The sequence below is a fragment of the Gobio gobio genome (assembly GCF_949357685.1).
Source record: "Gobio gobio genome assembly, chromosome: 22".
Classification (NCBI taxonomy): Eukaryota; Metazoa; Chordata; class Actinopteri; order Cypriniformes; family Gobionidae; genus Gobio; species Gobio gobio.
In genome coordinates, this window is record NC_137118.1 from 42,037,626 (window position 1) to 42,052,286 (window position 14,661).

The 14,661-nt window shown below is 38.1% G+C and overlaps 1 protein-coding gene across 1 annotated transcript in view; it reads left to right on the forward strand.

The window, feature by feature from the left end:
* The window catches only part of hip1r (huntingtin interacting protein 1 related), a 33,944-nt gene extending 19,884 nt beyond the window's left edge, over positions 1-14,060 (forward strand). The window contains exons 19-34 of the mRNA XM_079804918.1: positions 386-496; positions 1,740-1,934; positions 6,584-6,734; positions 6,821-6,907; positions 7,188-7,295; positions 7,718-7,854; positions 7,946-8,056; positions 8,134-8,192; positions 8,281-8,311; positions 10,167-10,229; positions 10,331-10,431; positions 10,520-10,625; positions 10,709-10,832; positions 10,940-11,001; positions 13,305-13,640; positions 13,753-14,060. Of these exons, the coding sequence (XP_079661044.1) occupies positions 386-496; positions 1,740-1,934; positions 6,584-6,734; positions 6,821-6,907; positions 7,188-7,295; positions 7,718-7,854; positions 7,946-8,056; positions 8,134-8,192; positions 8,281-8,311; positions 10,167-10,229; positions 10,331-10,431; positions 10,520-10,625; positions 10,709-10,832; positions 10,940-11,001; positions 13,305-13,640; positions 13,753-13,761 (1,791 nt within the window). The 3' untranslated portion in view covers positions 13,762-14,060. The remainder of the gene's footprint in view (positions 1-385; positions 497-1,739; positions 1,935-6,583; positions 6,735-6,820; positions 6,908-7,187; positions 7,296-7,717; positions 7,855-7,945; positions 8,057-8,133; positions 8,193-8,280; positions 8,312-10,166; positions 10,230-10,330; positions 10,432-10,519; positions 10,626-10,708; positions 10,833-10,939; positions 11,002-13,304; positions 13,641-13,752) is intronic.
* The last annotated feature ends 601 nt before the right edge of the window (positions 14,061-14,661 follow it).

Consider the following 14,661-nt stretch of genomic DNA (forward strand, 5'->3'; position numbering starts at 1 on the left):
AATGTGACCTTTCTGACGTGATTACGCAAGATGAGCAATTCAGGTTAAAAAGTATATTAGTTTTTACCTTTTTTTTTAGAAAATGGCTGATGATTTGGCTAGATAAGACCCTATTCCTCGTCTGGGATCGTGCAGAGCCTCTGAAGTCCTTCCTTTGAAACTGCATTGATTTGGACCTTCAACATTTTGGTTGCCATTGAAGTCTATGATGTGGAGAAAAATCCTGGAATGTTTTCCTCAAAAAACTTAATTTCTTTTCATTTTGAAGTGAACTAATCCTTTAAATTGCATGCATGCATTTTTTGCTATCACAATTTTACTCAATGCCACAAAACGGCACGAGAGCGAGAGGTTTTAGTTTGTTTCGCTGTGTGTTTGTGGTCAGTTGTGTCGGGAACAGGAGCAGCAGCTGGAGATGGAGAAGCTGAGACGTGAGCTGGAGGAGAAGCGAGCAGAGGTGCTTCGTGCTCAGAGCGCTCTGAACAGTAAAGAAACTGTGAGGATTCCCTCTTCTCTCATCTTTCTCTCACATTTCAAGTGGATGTTTGGATCTCTGCAATTGATGCATAATGTGACTTTTCCCAGTTTCCCAAAGCATTTCATGTCTACTACCCATTTTCACCAGCACACAGACATTTGTGTTAGTGGTTGACCAATATCATTTTTACAAAATAGCAAATAATATAATATAACAAACATAACAACATATACTATAATAGTTATGAAGTATTAGTAATTAGTTATTAGTTAGAAATATGATATGTAATGTATTAATTACAAATATTAATATACAGGAGTTGTAATTTAATATGATATAACATACACAATTTATTTAAATATGAGTTATGTAAATATTTAGAGATTAGAAATATTAGTTATAAAATATTATTTACATACAATGTAAAATGCACAAACTTGCAGATACCAAATTAACTTTTTTTTTTTTACAAAAGATTGAAAAAAATACAGATATTAATAATAATAACAATAATAATTAATTATTAATAACAGATATGAATGGAATATATATATTATAATATAATATAAACATATAATTTATGAAATAGGATATATAATAGAATTTAATCATAGAAAATATATCGTTTTATAATATAATATAATAAACACTAGTTATATAAATATTAGACATGCCAATTCTTAGAGTGGAAATCTTAGTTAAAAAATATTATTTACAGAAAAACTACGGTATGTAAAATGCACAAAATTGCAGATACCAATTTAACAACATTTGACAAAATATTGAATGAATAAATTAATGAATAAATAAATAATTATTAAAAAATAATATAGTAATTTTTGGTCACACTAGAATTTTCGCTATTACTACTAAATATGAATTTTGCCGCAATAAACTCCTAATTACTGCTTATTTAATAGTCAGTAAGGTAGTGTTTAAGTTTAGTTATTGGGTAGGATTAAGTGATGTAGAATATGGTCATGCAGGATAAGGCATTAATACGTGCTTTATAAGTACTAATAAACAGCCAATATCATAGTTATATGCATGCTAATAAGCAACTAGTTATAGTGAGAATTGGACCCTAAACTAAAGTGTTACCCTGTTTTTCTCTTCACAATTTTGTTTATGCACAAAAAATTGACACAGCCTGGCCAAAATACTGTATACTAAGAAGCAAGGATTTAATGAGTTTGTCATCACTGGGTCACCACTACACCTTCAAAACTATACATTATTTTTGTTCATATGTGTGTTTTAGACAGGAGACCAGCTGAGCAGCGTGTTAGTGGGTCTGCAGGCGGAGAAGGAGGTTCTTCTGCGTTCTGTGAAAGAACAGGAGGCTGAGATCACTAACCTGCGTCAGGCCACCCAACTGCACCAGGCCACACTGCTGCAGGAGAGAGACAGATCGCAGAGAGAGATGGCAACACTGCACAACCAAATGCAGGCTAAGGTCAGAAAAAACAAGGGATTGTGGGCAAGATGCCTCCAAAAACCATGCATAGAAACATACCACAAAAATCTGCCTTCAGTAGTATAGACCTTCCCTCTGTATTTTGGCACACTGTTTTCAAAGTACAATGATTTGGAACAGTGCCGGCCCGTGGCATAGGCGGAATAGGCAAATGCTAGGGGCGCCACTCATCCATAGGGGCGCCAAAATGTATTAATGATACTATTTTATTAATATTAATTTGAAATATTACCAAATAAAGCGCAAAAAAAACGTAACTAAGTCCCCCGCCTCTTCCCGGTCCGCCTCATCAATCTCCCCCCGCCGATCTACTTGAAGTGCGTCAGAAATACAACGCGCGATCAGTTTATCGTTAGGGGAATTTGTTGTGTTGCGTCGCCTCTCGCCGCATCCGCAGACAGGATTGCTTTCATTTTTTAGGGTGCTTGGTACGGTGGCCCAGTAGTGCACAACACAACGAAATTTAAAAAGCATACATAAGTTCACAACACAACGAAATAAATCCACAACACAACGGAATGAAACCACAACACAACGGAATGAAAACACAACACAACGAAATCAAGACACAACACAACGAAGTCAAGCCGCAACACAACGAAAAATCCACAACACAACGAAAAGTCCACAACACAACGGAAATGCTCCCGACCACTAGGGGGCACTCGGAGTGCGGTAAAGTTAGTTTTCCTTGCATTGTTCTATATAGATTCGCCAATCTTACAAATATTTAAACACTATGATCAGTTTTAAGTGTGCAGTTGTATATCGACATGAAATATCAATTAAAAATCACTTACGTGCATAATAGCTGCATATTTATACTCGAGAACGCTTTGACCCGCTGCCTCGGCGCTAAGGGAGCGTCTGCCAATTCCACCAAGTTGAAATAATTTGTATGAATTAAATTAACTTTTTTTTTTAATTTTCAAATTCCAATGTTGTGTTGTGCATTATTAAGTCAATTTTACCAATACAATCAAGCTGTGGAATTTTAACATGTCTGTTTTTAAATGTTAAAAGTAATTTTAATTCATACAAATTATACATTTCAACCAATTGGTGGAATTGGCAGACGTTCCCTTAGCGCCGTGGTATCGGGTCAAAGCATTCTCGAGCATAAATATGCAGCTATAATGCATGTAGGTGATGTGATTTTAAATTAATATTTCATATAGATAAACAATGGTTAGCCTACATACTGTTAAAACTAATTGTGGTATTGATTTCTTTGTAAGATTGCCGACTCTATAGAACAGTGGCAACTTTACAGCGCTCCGAGTGCCCCCGAGTGGTTGGGAGCATTTTGTTGTGGCTATTTCGTTGTGTTGTGGATTTTTCGTTGTGTTGTGGCTTGATTTCGTTGTGTTGTGGATTTTTCTTTGTGTTGTGGCTTGATTTCGTTGTGTTGTGGTTTCATTCCGTTGTGTTGTGGATTTATTTTGTTGTGTTGTGAACTTATGTATGCTTTTTAAATTTCGTTGTGTTGTGCACTACTGGGCCACCGTAGCTTGGCTGTTCGCGCCAGGTGTTGACACGGTGTAAGTTGCCTGATTATTTATGACGGATGGCCGAATTGAAGTGTCAAAAAATACAGAAGCCCTCTGATGCAGAGAAGATAAGGGATACACTGCTCTTCTTACGTAGTATTTGTTTTCTTGTTTTCTTGAAAATAAAATCAAAATGAAGTGAGTTTTTGCTTAAAACAAGCAAAATTATCTGCCAATGGAGTGTATAAATAATCTTGTTTCTGATTGAAATCTTGTTTCTGTCCCAAACAGAAATAAGAATATTTTTCTCACCCCATTGGCAGATAATTTAGCTTGTTTTAAGCAAAAACTCACTTCATTTTGATTTTATTTTCAAGTACCGGTAAACAAGAAAAATGTCTTATGTTATTTTACTTATCTAGTAAATGCACCTTGATTTAAGAATTTTTTGATATTTGGACTGGAAACAAGAAAAAGATTCTAAATAAGAAGAGCATGTTTTGCAGTGTAAAGACAGAAGTAAAGTGATGTATAGGCAAATTAATGAACAGTTTATTTAATTGCATAGTAGTAAAATACTAATGTTTGCTAATTAATTCCAGTTATTTTTACATTATGCAAGCAGCTGTTCTGGGTTCTCCAGATGCCACAGCCAGTGTGATTTTGTAAAAAAAAATAATAATATAAAAATATTAAACACATGTAATATCACTTTTTTAATAGCCTAATGTTTTTACTCTGCAGTTGTGCAGTTTTAAGGGGGTACAGCAATTTTAAAACGTATTTGCTGAAATTAGTAATGATATTTATATACAGGTTTATTTAAAATAGCAACATTTTATGTCAAATTCACATTAAATATCAAAATTTCTCAGTTGAATTCCTGGTGAAAACATGAATGCTCATAGTTTAGTGGAAGATTGCTGCCATCTACTGGAAAACAAACACTTTTGCTAGTTCTTAATGAATAGTTTGTGCATGAATGTTAGATGCACTCTTGCTCTTTGTGTTTAGGCTGTAATGTGGCATAGGTGCAATTTTTGTACAGTTTTAGTATCATCAGCCTTTAAAAAAATAAAAAAATAATAATAATATCATGAACATAATGACGGGGTAGAATGGACTGGACATCATATAAAACATCAACAACAATAAAAATAAAACATCAATGCATTACAAAAATAAAACAGTACGAGTGTTTCCACAACTTAGACTGATAACGTGTAGTGCTAAACCTTGACAGGGGCACCAAGTAAAATTTTGCCTAGGGCAGCAAATTGGTCAGGGCCGGCCCTGATTTGGAACAATGATAGAATCTTGAAATGTGATATATTTAATAGTAGTTAATATAATATAACATAATAGAATATAATAGAATATAATAACAGTCATGTTGGAACAGGAAGGGGCCATCCCCGAACTGTTCCCTCAAAGTTGGGAGCATGAAATTGTCCAAAATGTCTTGGGAATGCTGAAGCATTAAAGGATTAGTTCACTTTAAAAAAAACGTTTGCTGATAATTTACTCTGCCCCATGTCATCCAAGATGTCCATGTCTTTCTTTCTGCAGTCAAAAAGAAATTAAGGTTTTTGATGAAAACATTCCAGGATTTTTCTCCATATAATGGACTTCAATGGGCCCCAAATGGTTCAAGGTCCAAATGACAGTTTCAGTGCAGCTTCAAAGGGCTTTAAACGATACCAAACAATTCCAGACGATGAATAAGGGTCTTATCTAGCGAAACAATCAGTTTCTGTGAGAAACCGAGCAGTATTTATGCTATTATTTTACCTCTTAACAGACAAACGTGATCATCTCTGAGCTCCGCCATAACTTCCGCTAAGTGAGTTCAAAATACAAGCATGGTCATAGATGTTTACATAGATGACTCATTAGCGCGTGCACGGATCCGTAGAATGAGGCATCTACGATTGATATATCGATGACCACATTCGTATTTTGACCTCACTTAGCGGAAATTATGGCGGAGCTCAGAGATGATCACGTTTGTCTGTTAAGAGGTAAAATAATAGCATAAATACTGCTTGGTTTCTCGCAGAAACTGATCGTTTCACTAGATAAGACCCTTATTCATCGTTTGGTATCGTTTAAAGCCCTTTGAAGCTGTATTGAAACTGTCATTTGGACCTTGAACCGTTTGGGGCACATTGAAGTCCATTATATGGAGAAAAACCCTGGAATGTTTAATTTCTTTTCGACTGCAGAAAGAAAGACATGGACTTGGATGACGTGGGGGTGAGTAAATTCAGCAAAAGTTTATTTAAAAGTGAACTAATCCTTTAAGAGTTCCTTTCACTGGAACTAAGGGGCCAAGCCCAAACCCTGAAAAACAACCCCACACCATAATCCCCCCTCCACAAAACTTTACACGTGGCACAATGCAGTCAGGAAAGTACCGTTCTCCTGGCAACAGCCAAACCCAGACTTGTCCATCGAATTGCCAGACAGAGAAGCGTGATTGGTTACTCCAGAGAACACGTCTGCACTGAGTCCAGTGGCGGCGTGCTTTACCCCACTGCAGCCCACGCTTTGCATTGCACTTGGTGATGTAAGGCTTGGATGAGCTGCTCGGCCATGGAAACCCATTCCATGAAGCTCTACACACTGTTCTTGAGCTAATCTGAATAAATTTCCCGAATGGACTTATTGCACAGGTGGCAACCTATCACGGTACCACGCTTGAATTCACTGAGCTCCTGAGAGCGGCCCATTCTTTCACAAATGTTTGTAGAAGCGTCTGCACACCTAGTGCTTGATTTTATACACCTGTGGCCATGAAAGTGATTGGAACAACTGAATTCAATGATTTGGAAGGGTGTCCCAATACTTTTGACTTTTGTCAGTATTGAAAGAATGGGCTGATCTGATATAATACTGAAATATGATATATAATACTATTTAATAATTGCAAACGTTAATTTTTTAATATAATATAAATATTACATATGTCAATATTTAGAGAGTAGGATAACTGAATGCTGAAATACGATGCAATACATTTTCAAAGTATGATGATTTGGGACTTCTATTAAATTAGGATGTAGTCAATCTACTGTAGTGTGTTTTGACTTTTGAGGGTGTTAACTGTTGCCTTTGTGGTGTGTGTTTCCTGTGCAGTTGAGTCAGGACTCAGGAGTGTTACAGCAGAAGCTGCAGGATGAGCAGTTCAGTCTGTTGCAGTGTGCCGTGGTGGAGGCCGAGGGCATCGTGCTGGACGCCGTGGCCAAAGTGGATGATCCGCTACATGTGCGCTGCATCAGCACGCCAGGTCTGTCCTTCGTCCTCCTCCTCCTCATACCTCAGAATATCCTCATCAGGTCTTTTACTCTACACATGTCCAATCCCTGCTTGCAGATTATTTGATCAATCGGGCTGAGTTGACATTGGCATCCATTGATAAGATGCAGCAGAGTCATGCAGGCTATCTGAGGAATAATGATGGTAAGGTTGTTCTCATCAGTAAGTTACAGGTTCAGCCGTTAGTGGGATGGGTAACACTTTATTTTAGGGTGGCGTAGTTACACATTACTACATGCACCATAGTAATAACAGTAAATTATGCATAATTACAAGTAACTAACCCCTAAATCAAACCCTAACCGTAACTAAGAACATGTATTTAATTAATATTGCTCAGAACTTGTTTGAGTAAGTACAATGTAACAATGTCACCTTAAAATAAAGTGTAACCGTGAAATGTAATCTCTTCATCTTCCTCTAGATGTGAGTGGTTTGTTGAGGTCGGTGACCCAGTTCTCCCATCTCATCGCTGACACTATTGTTAACGGAGCAGGCGCTGCCCACTCAGCACCTACGGACCAAGCAGACCGTGAGAGCCAGAATTATTCTTTACTGTTAAAATACACACACACACATGCACATACACATTTCTTATGTATTCAGTGCTGCACATTCAAAATGAATCTTTCTCTACAAAACATTAAATACAAAATTTCTTTCAGTCATTCAAAGTTTTGTATTGCAAAATCCAGCTAATACCAGATGGTTTTGCATGGTTTTTATCTGTTCCAAACTGCTCATTTATGGTCATTACATGGTCCAAGCTGGTCTAGGTGGGCTGATCAACCTTAGACCTGGATGCAACGTGGTAGACCATATTGATCAAGCTAGTTAGAGCTGCTTTACCATCTTTGAATCAGCAGCAAATCATCTACAATGCTACAAAAACCATCTTGACCACCTCGTGTACTATATTCTTTCCTGATACAGTTTTGCTTCGTTTCTCCATAGGTTTGACGGATAACTGCCGGGATTGTGCAACTCACTGTCTCCAGTACCTGAAAGAGCTGAAGATGAAGGCCACCCTCCCGAGAGCAGACCCCACTGCCGTCCGCTACGTGGTCCAGCGTATCCTCAACCAAGGACTGGTGTGGTGGACCAGAGATGGCATCTTCAGACTTTATAAGTTGCTGGAGTTTGTGTGGAGTAATAAGCGACCTCTCTCCCGGTCTCTCGCAGGACCTGCGGCCCAAGGGAGCAGACGTACGTAAGGAAGAGCTGGCAGATATGGTGGATAAGGAAATGGCAGCGACTTCCTCTGCCATTGAAGATGCTGTGCTGAGAATGGATGTAAGTTCGCACTGTCTTAATGATGCTGGATTCAACTCATTTGCTATGACTTCATGGGATTTTCTTATGTAATACAGGAAATATTGAGCCAGGCAAGAAGAGATACTTCTGGAGTGAAACTGGAAGTTAACCAAAGGTTAGTTTGGTATATAGTTTCATAGAGAACGTAAAGTTTGTAGTTTATGTGTTATGTATTTCAGTTTTTGTGTTTTGTTCTATTACAGCATCATTGGCTCCTGTTCGGATCTAATGAAGGTATGTTTAGACTCACACCGATGAATGTATTAAATACACTACTGTTCAAATGTTTGAAAGTACTTTTATTCAGCAAGGACACATTGATCAATATTTAACACATTTATGATGTTACAAATATATATATTTATGTTAAATAAATGCTTTTCTTTGAAACTTTCTAATTATCAAAGATTTCTGAAAAAAGTATCATGGTTTCCAACAGTTTTCAACAGTGATAATTATTTAAAAAAAGTTTCTTGAGCAGCAAATCAGCACATTAGAATTATTAGAATGATGAATAATGATCATGTGACTCACAGGAATAAATTACATTTTAAAATACACTATATTGCCAAAAGTTTTGGGACGCCTGCCTTTACATGCACATGAACTTTAATGACATCCCTTTCTTAATCTTAGTTTGCCAACCCTTTGCTGCTATAACAGCTTCAACTTTTCTGGGAAGGCTTTCCACAAGGTTTAGGAGTGTGTTTATGGGAATTTTTGACCTTCTAGAAGTGCATTTGTGAGGTCAGGCACTGATGTTGGACGAGAAGGCCTGGCTCGCAGTCGCCGCTCTAATTCACCCCAAAGGTGTTCTATCGGGTTGAGGTCAGGACTCTGTGCAGGCCAGTCAAGTTCCTCCACACCAAACTCGCTCATCCATGTCTTTATGGACCTTGCTTTGGTCACTGGTGTGCAGTCATGTTGGAACAGGAAGGGGCCATCCCCAAACTGTTCCAACAAAGTTGGGAGCATGAAATTGTCCAAAATGTCTTGGTATGCTGAAGCATTAAGAGTTCCTTTCATTGGAACTAAGGGGCCAAGCCCAACCCCTGAAAAACAACCCACACCATAGTCCCCCCTCCACCAAACTTTACACTTGGCACAATGCAGTCAGGCAAGTAATGTTCTCCTGGCAACCGCCAAACCCAGACTCATCCATCAGATTGCCAGACAGAGAAGCGTGATTGGTCACTCCAGAGAACACGTCTCCACTGAGTCAGGTGGCGGTGTGCTTTACCCCACTGCATCCCACGCTTTGCATTGCACTTGGTGATGTAAGGCTTGGATGAGCTGCTCGGCCATGGAAACCCATTCCATGAAGCTCTACACACTGTTCTTGAGCTAATCTGAAGGCCACACGAAGTTTGAAGGTCTGTAGCTATTGACTTGTCGACTTCTGCGCACTGTGCACCTCAGCATGCGCTGACCCCGCTCTGTGATTTTACGTGGCCAGCCACGCTGTTGTTCCTGATTGCTTCCACTTTGTTATAATACCACTAACAGTTGACCGTGGAATATTTAGTAGTGAGGAAATTTCACGAATGGATTTATGTATCACGATACCACGCTTGAATTCACTGAGCTCCTGAGAGCGGCCCATTCTTTCACAAATGTTTGTAGAAGCGTCTGCACACCTAGTGCTTGATTTTATACACCTGTGGCCATGAAAGTGATTGGAACACCTGATTTCAATTATTTGGCGGGGTGTCCCAATACTTTTGGCAATATAGTGTGTATTCAAATAGAAAACACTTATTTTAAATTGTAATAATGTTTCACAATATTACTCTTTTTACTGTATTTTGATCAAATAAATGAATAAATGCAAATAAATGCATAAGAGACTTCTTTTAAAAACATAAAGGCCCGGTTTCACAAACAGGGCTTAGGCTAAGCTAAGATTAGGCATTCGTTCAATTAGGACATTTAACTAACTTTTATAAACGTGCCCTAGATAAAGACATTACTGGTGTGCATCTTGAGACAAAACAATGGGGATCTTACCAACCTCAAACTTTGTAACAGTAGTGCATATTATGATAAATGTCTTTTTTTTTTTTCATCTCTTCTGTCACTTTGTCCATAGGCTATACACATGTTGGTGATGGCCTCTACTGATCTGCAGAGAGACATTGTGGAAAGTGGCCGGGTAAGATTTGGTTGTATAAGCAATTTAAGATAATAAATATTATGTATTCACACACAATCAAACACAGGGTCTTGTGTGTTTATTGCCTGATTCGGTCTTAGGGTGCCGGATCTGTTAAAGACTTTTATGCTAAAAATTCACGTTGGACGGAGGGTCTCATCTCTGCATCAAAGGCTGTAGGATGGGGTGCAACGCAGATGCTGTGAGTATACTTGAGAGTGTATGTTTAAAGCTTTAAGCTGGATTTATTAGTGTTAGTCTGTATAACTGTGATTTACATTATCCCAAAGTGAATCAGCTGATAAAGTCGTGTCTGATGATGGGAAATATGAAGAGCTGATCGTCTGCTCTCATGAGATCGCCGCCAGTACGGCACAGCTTGTCGCTGCTTCAAAGGTAAAATCCATGAGATCGATATAAGTGTGCTTTCAATCCAATCAAATCAGTTTATTCTGACACATCAATCCTTCATTTAACAGGTAAAGGCGGATCGAGGCAACAAGAAGCTCCATACTTTACAGCAGGCATCCCGCCATGTGAACGACATGGCCGCTGTTGTGGTGACATCTACCAAGTCAGGACAAATGCAGATTGAGGACAAAAGTGAGTGTCATGGACACAAATGCAAAAAGCATGAAACATACCCTAGGCAAGTAGTGACAACAATGCCAGAACGCACATTAAGGTTGTCCCTTTTTTCCCCTCCACAGACTCTATGGACTTTTCTGGCATGTCTCTTATAAAGCTCAAAACAGAAGAAATGGATTCTCAGGTAAGTTTACTAAAGTGAAAAATGGTAGTGTTTTTGGTGGAAAATAGAGCGCCACTTTTTAAGCTTTTCCATTAAAGGGATAGTTCATCCAAAACATTTAATTAGCCCATGATTTACTCACCCTCAAGCCATCCTTGGTGTAAATGACATTCTTCTTTCAGCCAAACACAATCAGAGTTACATCTAAAAATATCCTGGCTATTACAAGCTTAATAATGGAAGTGAATTGTTTTTTTTTTAAAGCCAAAAATCCATCATCCATTAATCCATCCATCCATCATAAAAGTACTCCACCCGGCTCCAGGGGCATAATAAAGGCCTTCTGAAGCGATGTGATGCATTTTGTAAGAAAAATATCCATATTTATAACTTTATAAACTACAATGACTGGCTTCCGGTAACGTCCGTACGCGAGTCTAGTTCCAACTGAAGAGTGACCTCTAACCCGACGCATGACATATTGACGAACGTGGAAGTGCAGAGGATAGTGCAAAACAAAACACTGCTCACGAATTAGAAAAAAAAGAGAAATGTGGGAGGAGCTTGAGTTTGCTGCCCAGTCCTATTTGTGTAAACCGCGAGAGGCGTCTACTCTCTTCTCTCGCTTATGCTACTCCTACATGTGTCTGGTCAGAGGTCACTCTCCCACTGGAACTCGGCTCGCGAATGGCCGTTAGCGGAAGCCAGTAATTAACTTTATAAAGTAATAAATATGGATATTTTTCTTACACTGCAAAAAATGCTTTTCTTACTTAGTATTTTTGTCTTGTTTCTGGTCCAAACATCTAAAAATTCTCAAAACAAGAAACATTTACTAGCCAAATAAAAATGATTGTCTTGTTGTGGGGGGGGAATAACTCAAAATTAAGGGAGTTTTTGCTTAAAATGAGCTAAATAATCTGCCAACGGGGTAAGCAAAATAATCTTAATTCAAACAGAAAACAAGATTATTTTTCTTATCCCATTGGCAGATTATTTTGCTTATTTTAAGCAAAAACTATATAATTTTGAGTTATTTCCCCCCAAAACAAGACAAAAATACTAAGTAAGAAAAGCATTTTTTGCAGTTTACAAAAACGCATCACATCGCTTCGGAAGGCCTTTATTAACCCCCTGTAGCTGTATAGATTACTTTTACAATGGATTGATGAGCTTTTTTAGCCTGATGTTGTTATACTCAGATTCTAGTCAGAATATGAGTCTGATGCTGCTCCATTGGGCTGTGATTATGAGGCGTGTTTCAACCGAACCAGGAAAGAAAATGCCTCTGCACTCAATTGGATAGACCTACAACCAATCAGAGCTACAGAGCGACGCATGGTAGTCAACAGAACTCAACTGCACGCACGCTGGAAGAAGTAGAAGAAGAAGATGAGTGTAAACGATCATTGCCAGTGTTGTAAAAAATTATTTAAGGATACACAGAGTACTTGCCAACACGAGAAATAGTAAAGGTGAATGCATATACGAACAAGTTCTCCGTTTAGGATTAGAACTAATTCAACCCAAGCGCTCTTTGGTGACGTGGATGATTACGCTACTGTTGATCATCTGTCCATCATCGTATAAAGCCCGCCCTGACAATTTGATAGGTCCGAACAGCTCTGGTTCAAGCATAGTTGCTCCACAACGGATCAAGTCCAGACCGAACTTTCCGACCCTCAAATGTTGTGGGCGTGGCTAAGTTGAGCTGGCATCCAGGCTAGCGTTTTTTGGGGCTTCAAAATCTAAGGTACCATTCACTCCCATTATAAAACTTGGAAGAGCCAGGATACTTTTTAATATAACTCCGATTGTGTTTGGCTGAAATTATAAAGTCATATACACCTAGGATGGCTTGAGGGTAATTTTCATTTTTGGGTGAACTAACCCTTTAAGGGGCAATATTTGCCTCCTGGAATTGATTTACATAGGCATTTTTTTCAATCTATCTTCGTAGGTGTAAATTTTATAATTACCTTAAAATGTTCTTTTATGTTTGTATGAATATGTGCAGAATCATATGTTCATATTATCTCCAATGAACACTATTACATTTTTTTTCTCTTCTTTCTTCTGCTCTTCAATTCATTGTTTTTTTTGTTTTGTTTTTTAAGTATAATTGCTCAAAGAGACTGTTGATATTTTCTAATCCTGTTTTTATTTTTATTTTTTTTGTTCCTTCCCTTATTATTGATGTTGTTTACACCATCTAATCAAATCCGAAAGGATTAAATCCAGTCATTTTGCAAGTAAAAAGATTTTCAAATACCATTTCATGCTTGACCTGAAATGCATAAACATAAACTCGTGTTTGTTTATAGGTGAAAGTGTTAGAGTTGGAGAAGCAGCTGGCGAACGAGCGTGTGCGGTTGGGAGAGCTCAGGAAAAAGCACTACGAGATAGGAGGGATCCCAGTGGAGTCGCCTCCAGAGAACGCAGTCAATAGTTTTGACAGTTCACTTCCTACCGTTTTTCCTGACCCGCCCACAATGGAACTGCCCAGCCTGGATGTGTTCACTCTGGATCCACCCAGATTCGAACCACTTAGACTGGATCCGCCCAGACCAGATCCCTCTGCACCCGTTCCAGAGCCCGCCAAAACCAGCTCTAAACGAACGTCACTCTTTCATAAATCAGGCAGCATCCTCAAGAATGCAGTAAGTATTACCGGACACTGTTTGCTTCGGACCACTTTATCTGTATTTCCAGTGTCAATATTGCCATTATAATGACATTCATAAGTCATTTTTCTTCTTTTATTTCCCATAGTTTAGATGAAAGGAGCCCTGGATGTACAAAGAAGAAACCATCCAATAATGTATTCTCTGTATTCTCCTGCATAGTTTGACAATACTGTATGGTGTGAGTTAAAGATTTGAAATTATGCCTATTCATTTGTATTATAATTTATATATTAACTTAGTGAATTACTATACTGAAAATGTTTAACAGGTAATTGTTTCCTTCTCCCCTAAATTATGTACTATATTTTTGGGATCTTTATAAACCTTTTAGATTTTTAAAGTTGTAAATGCAAACAAAAGTAAATAAAAATACTTAATTATGTTGTGAAAGTGATGCTTGTGTTTGCTGTTTTTAATACCAGAATGAAAATGAACCATGGGTTTACTACAAAATAAAACAAATGGGTAATATAGCTAAACCATGGTAACCACAAATTAACCATGGTTTTGCTACACTAACCATAATCATGGTATATGTAGTAAAACTGTGGTTATACAAATACATACACCAGTCTGCCAAAAAACATGGTTACATTTTTTTACAGATGAAACAAGAAATTGGAAACATGTTAAAGAAATCCCATAAAACAATTTTAAACAGTTACAATGAAAGTGCGAATACAAATATTCCATTTAATCTTCTCATTTAATAAAAAAATATTTTTTTAATATTTTTTTTAATCAGCAAGTGAACATTCTGTCCTCAAAGTTGATGTGTTAGAAGTAGGAAAAATGGGCAAGTGTAAAGATTTGAGTGAGTTTGACAAGGGCCTAGTCGAATGGGTCAGAGCATCTCCAAAACTGCAGCTCTTGTGAGGTGTTTCCGGTCTGCAGTGGTCAGTATCAAAAGTGCTCCAAGGAAGGAACAGTGGTGAACCGGCGACAGGCTCATGGACGGCCAAGGCTCATTGACGTGGGGAGCGAAGACTGGCCC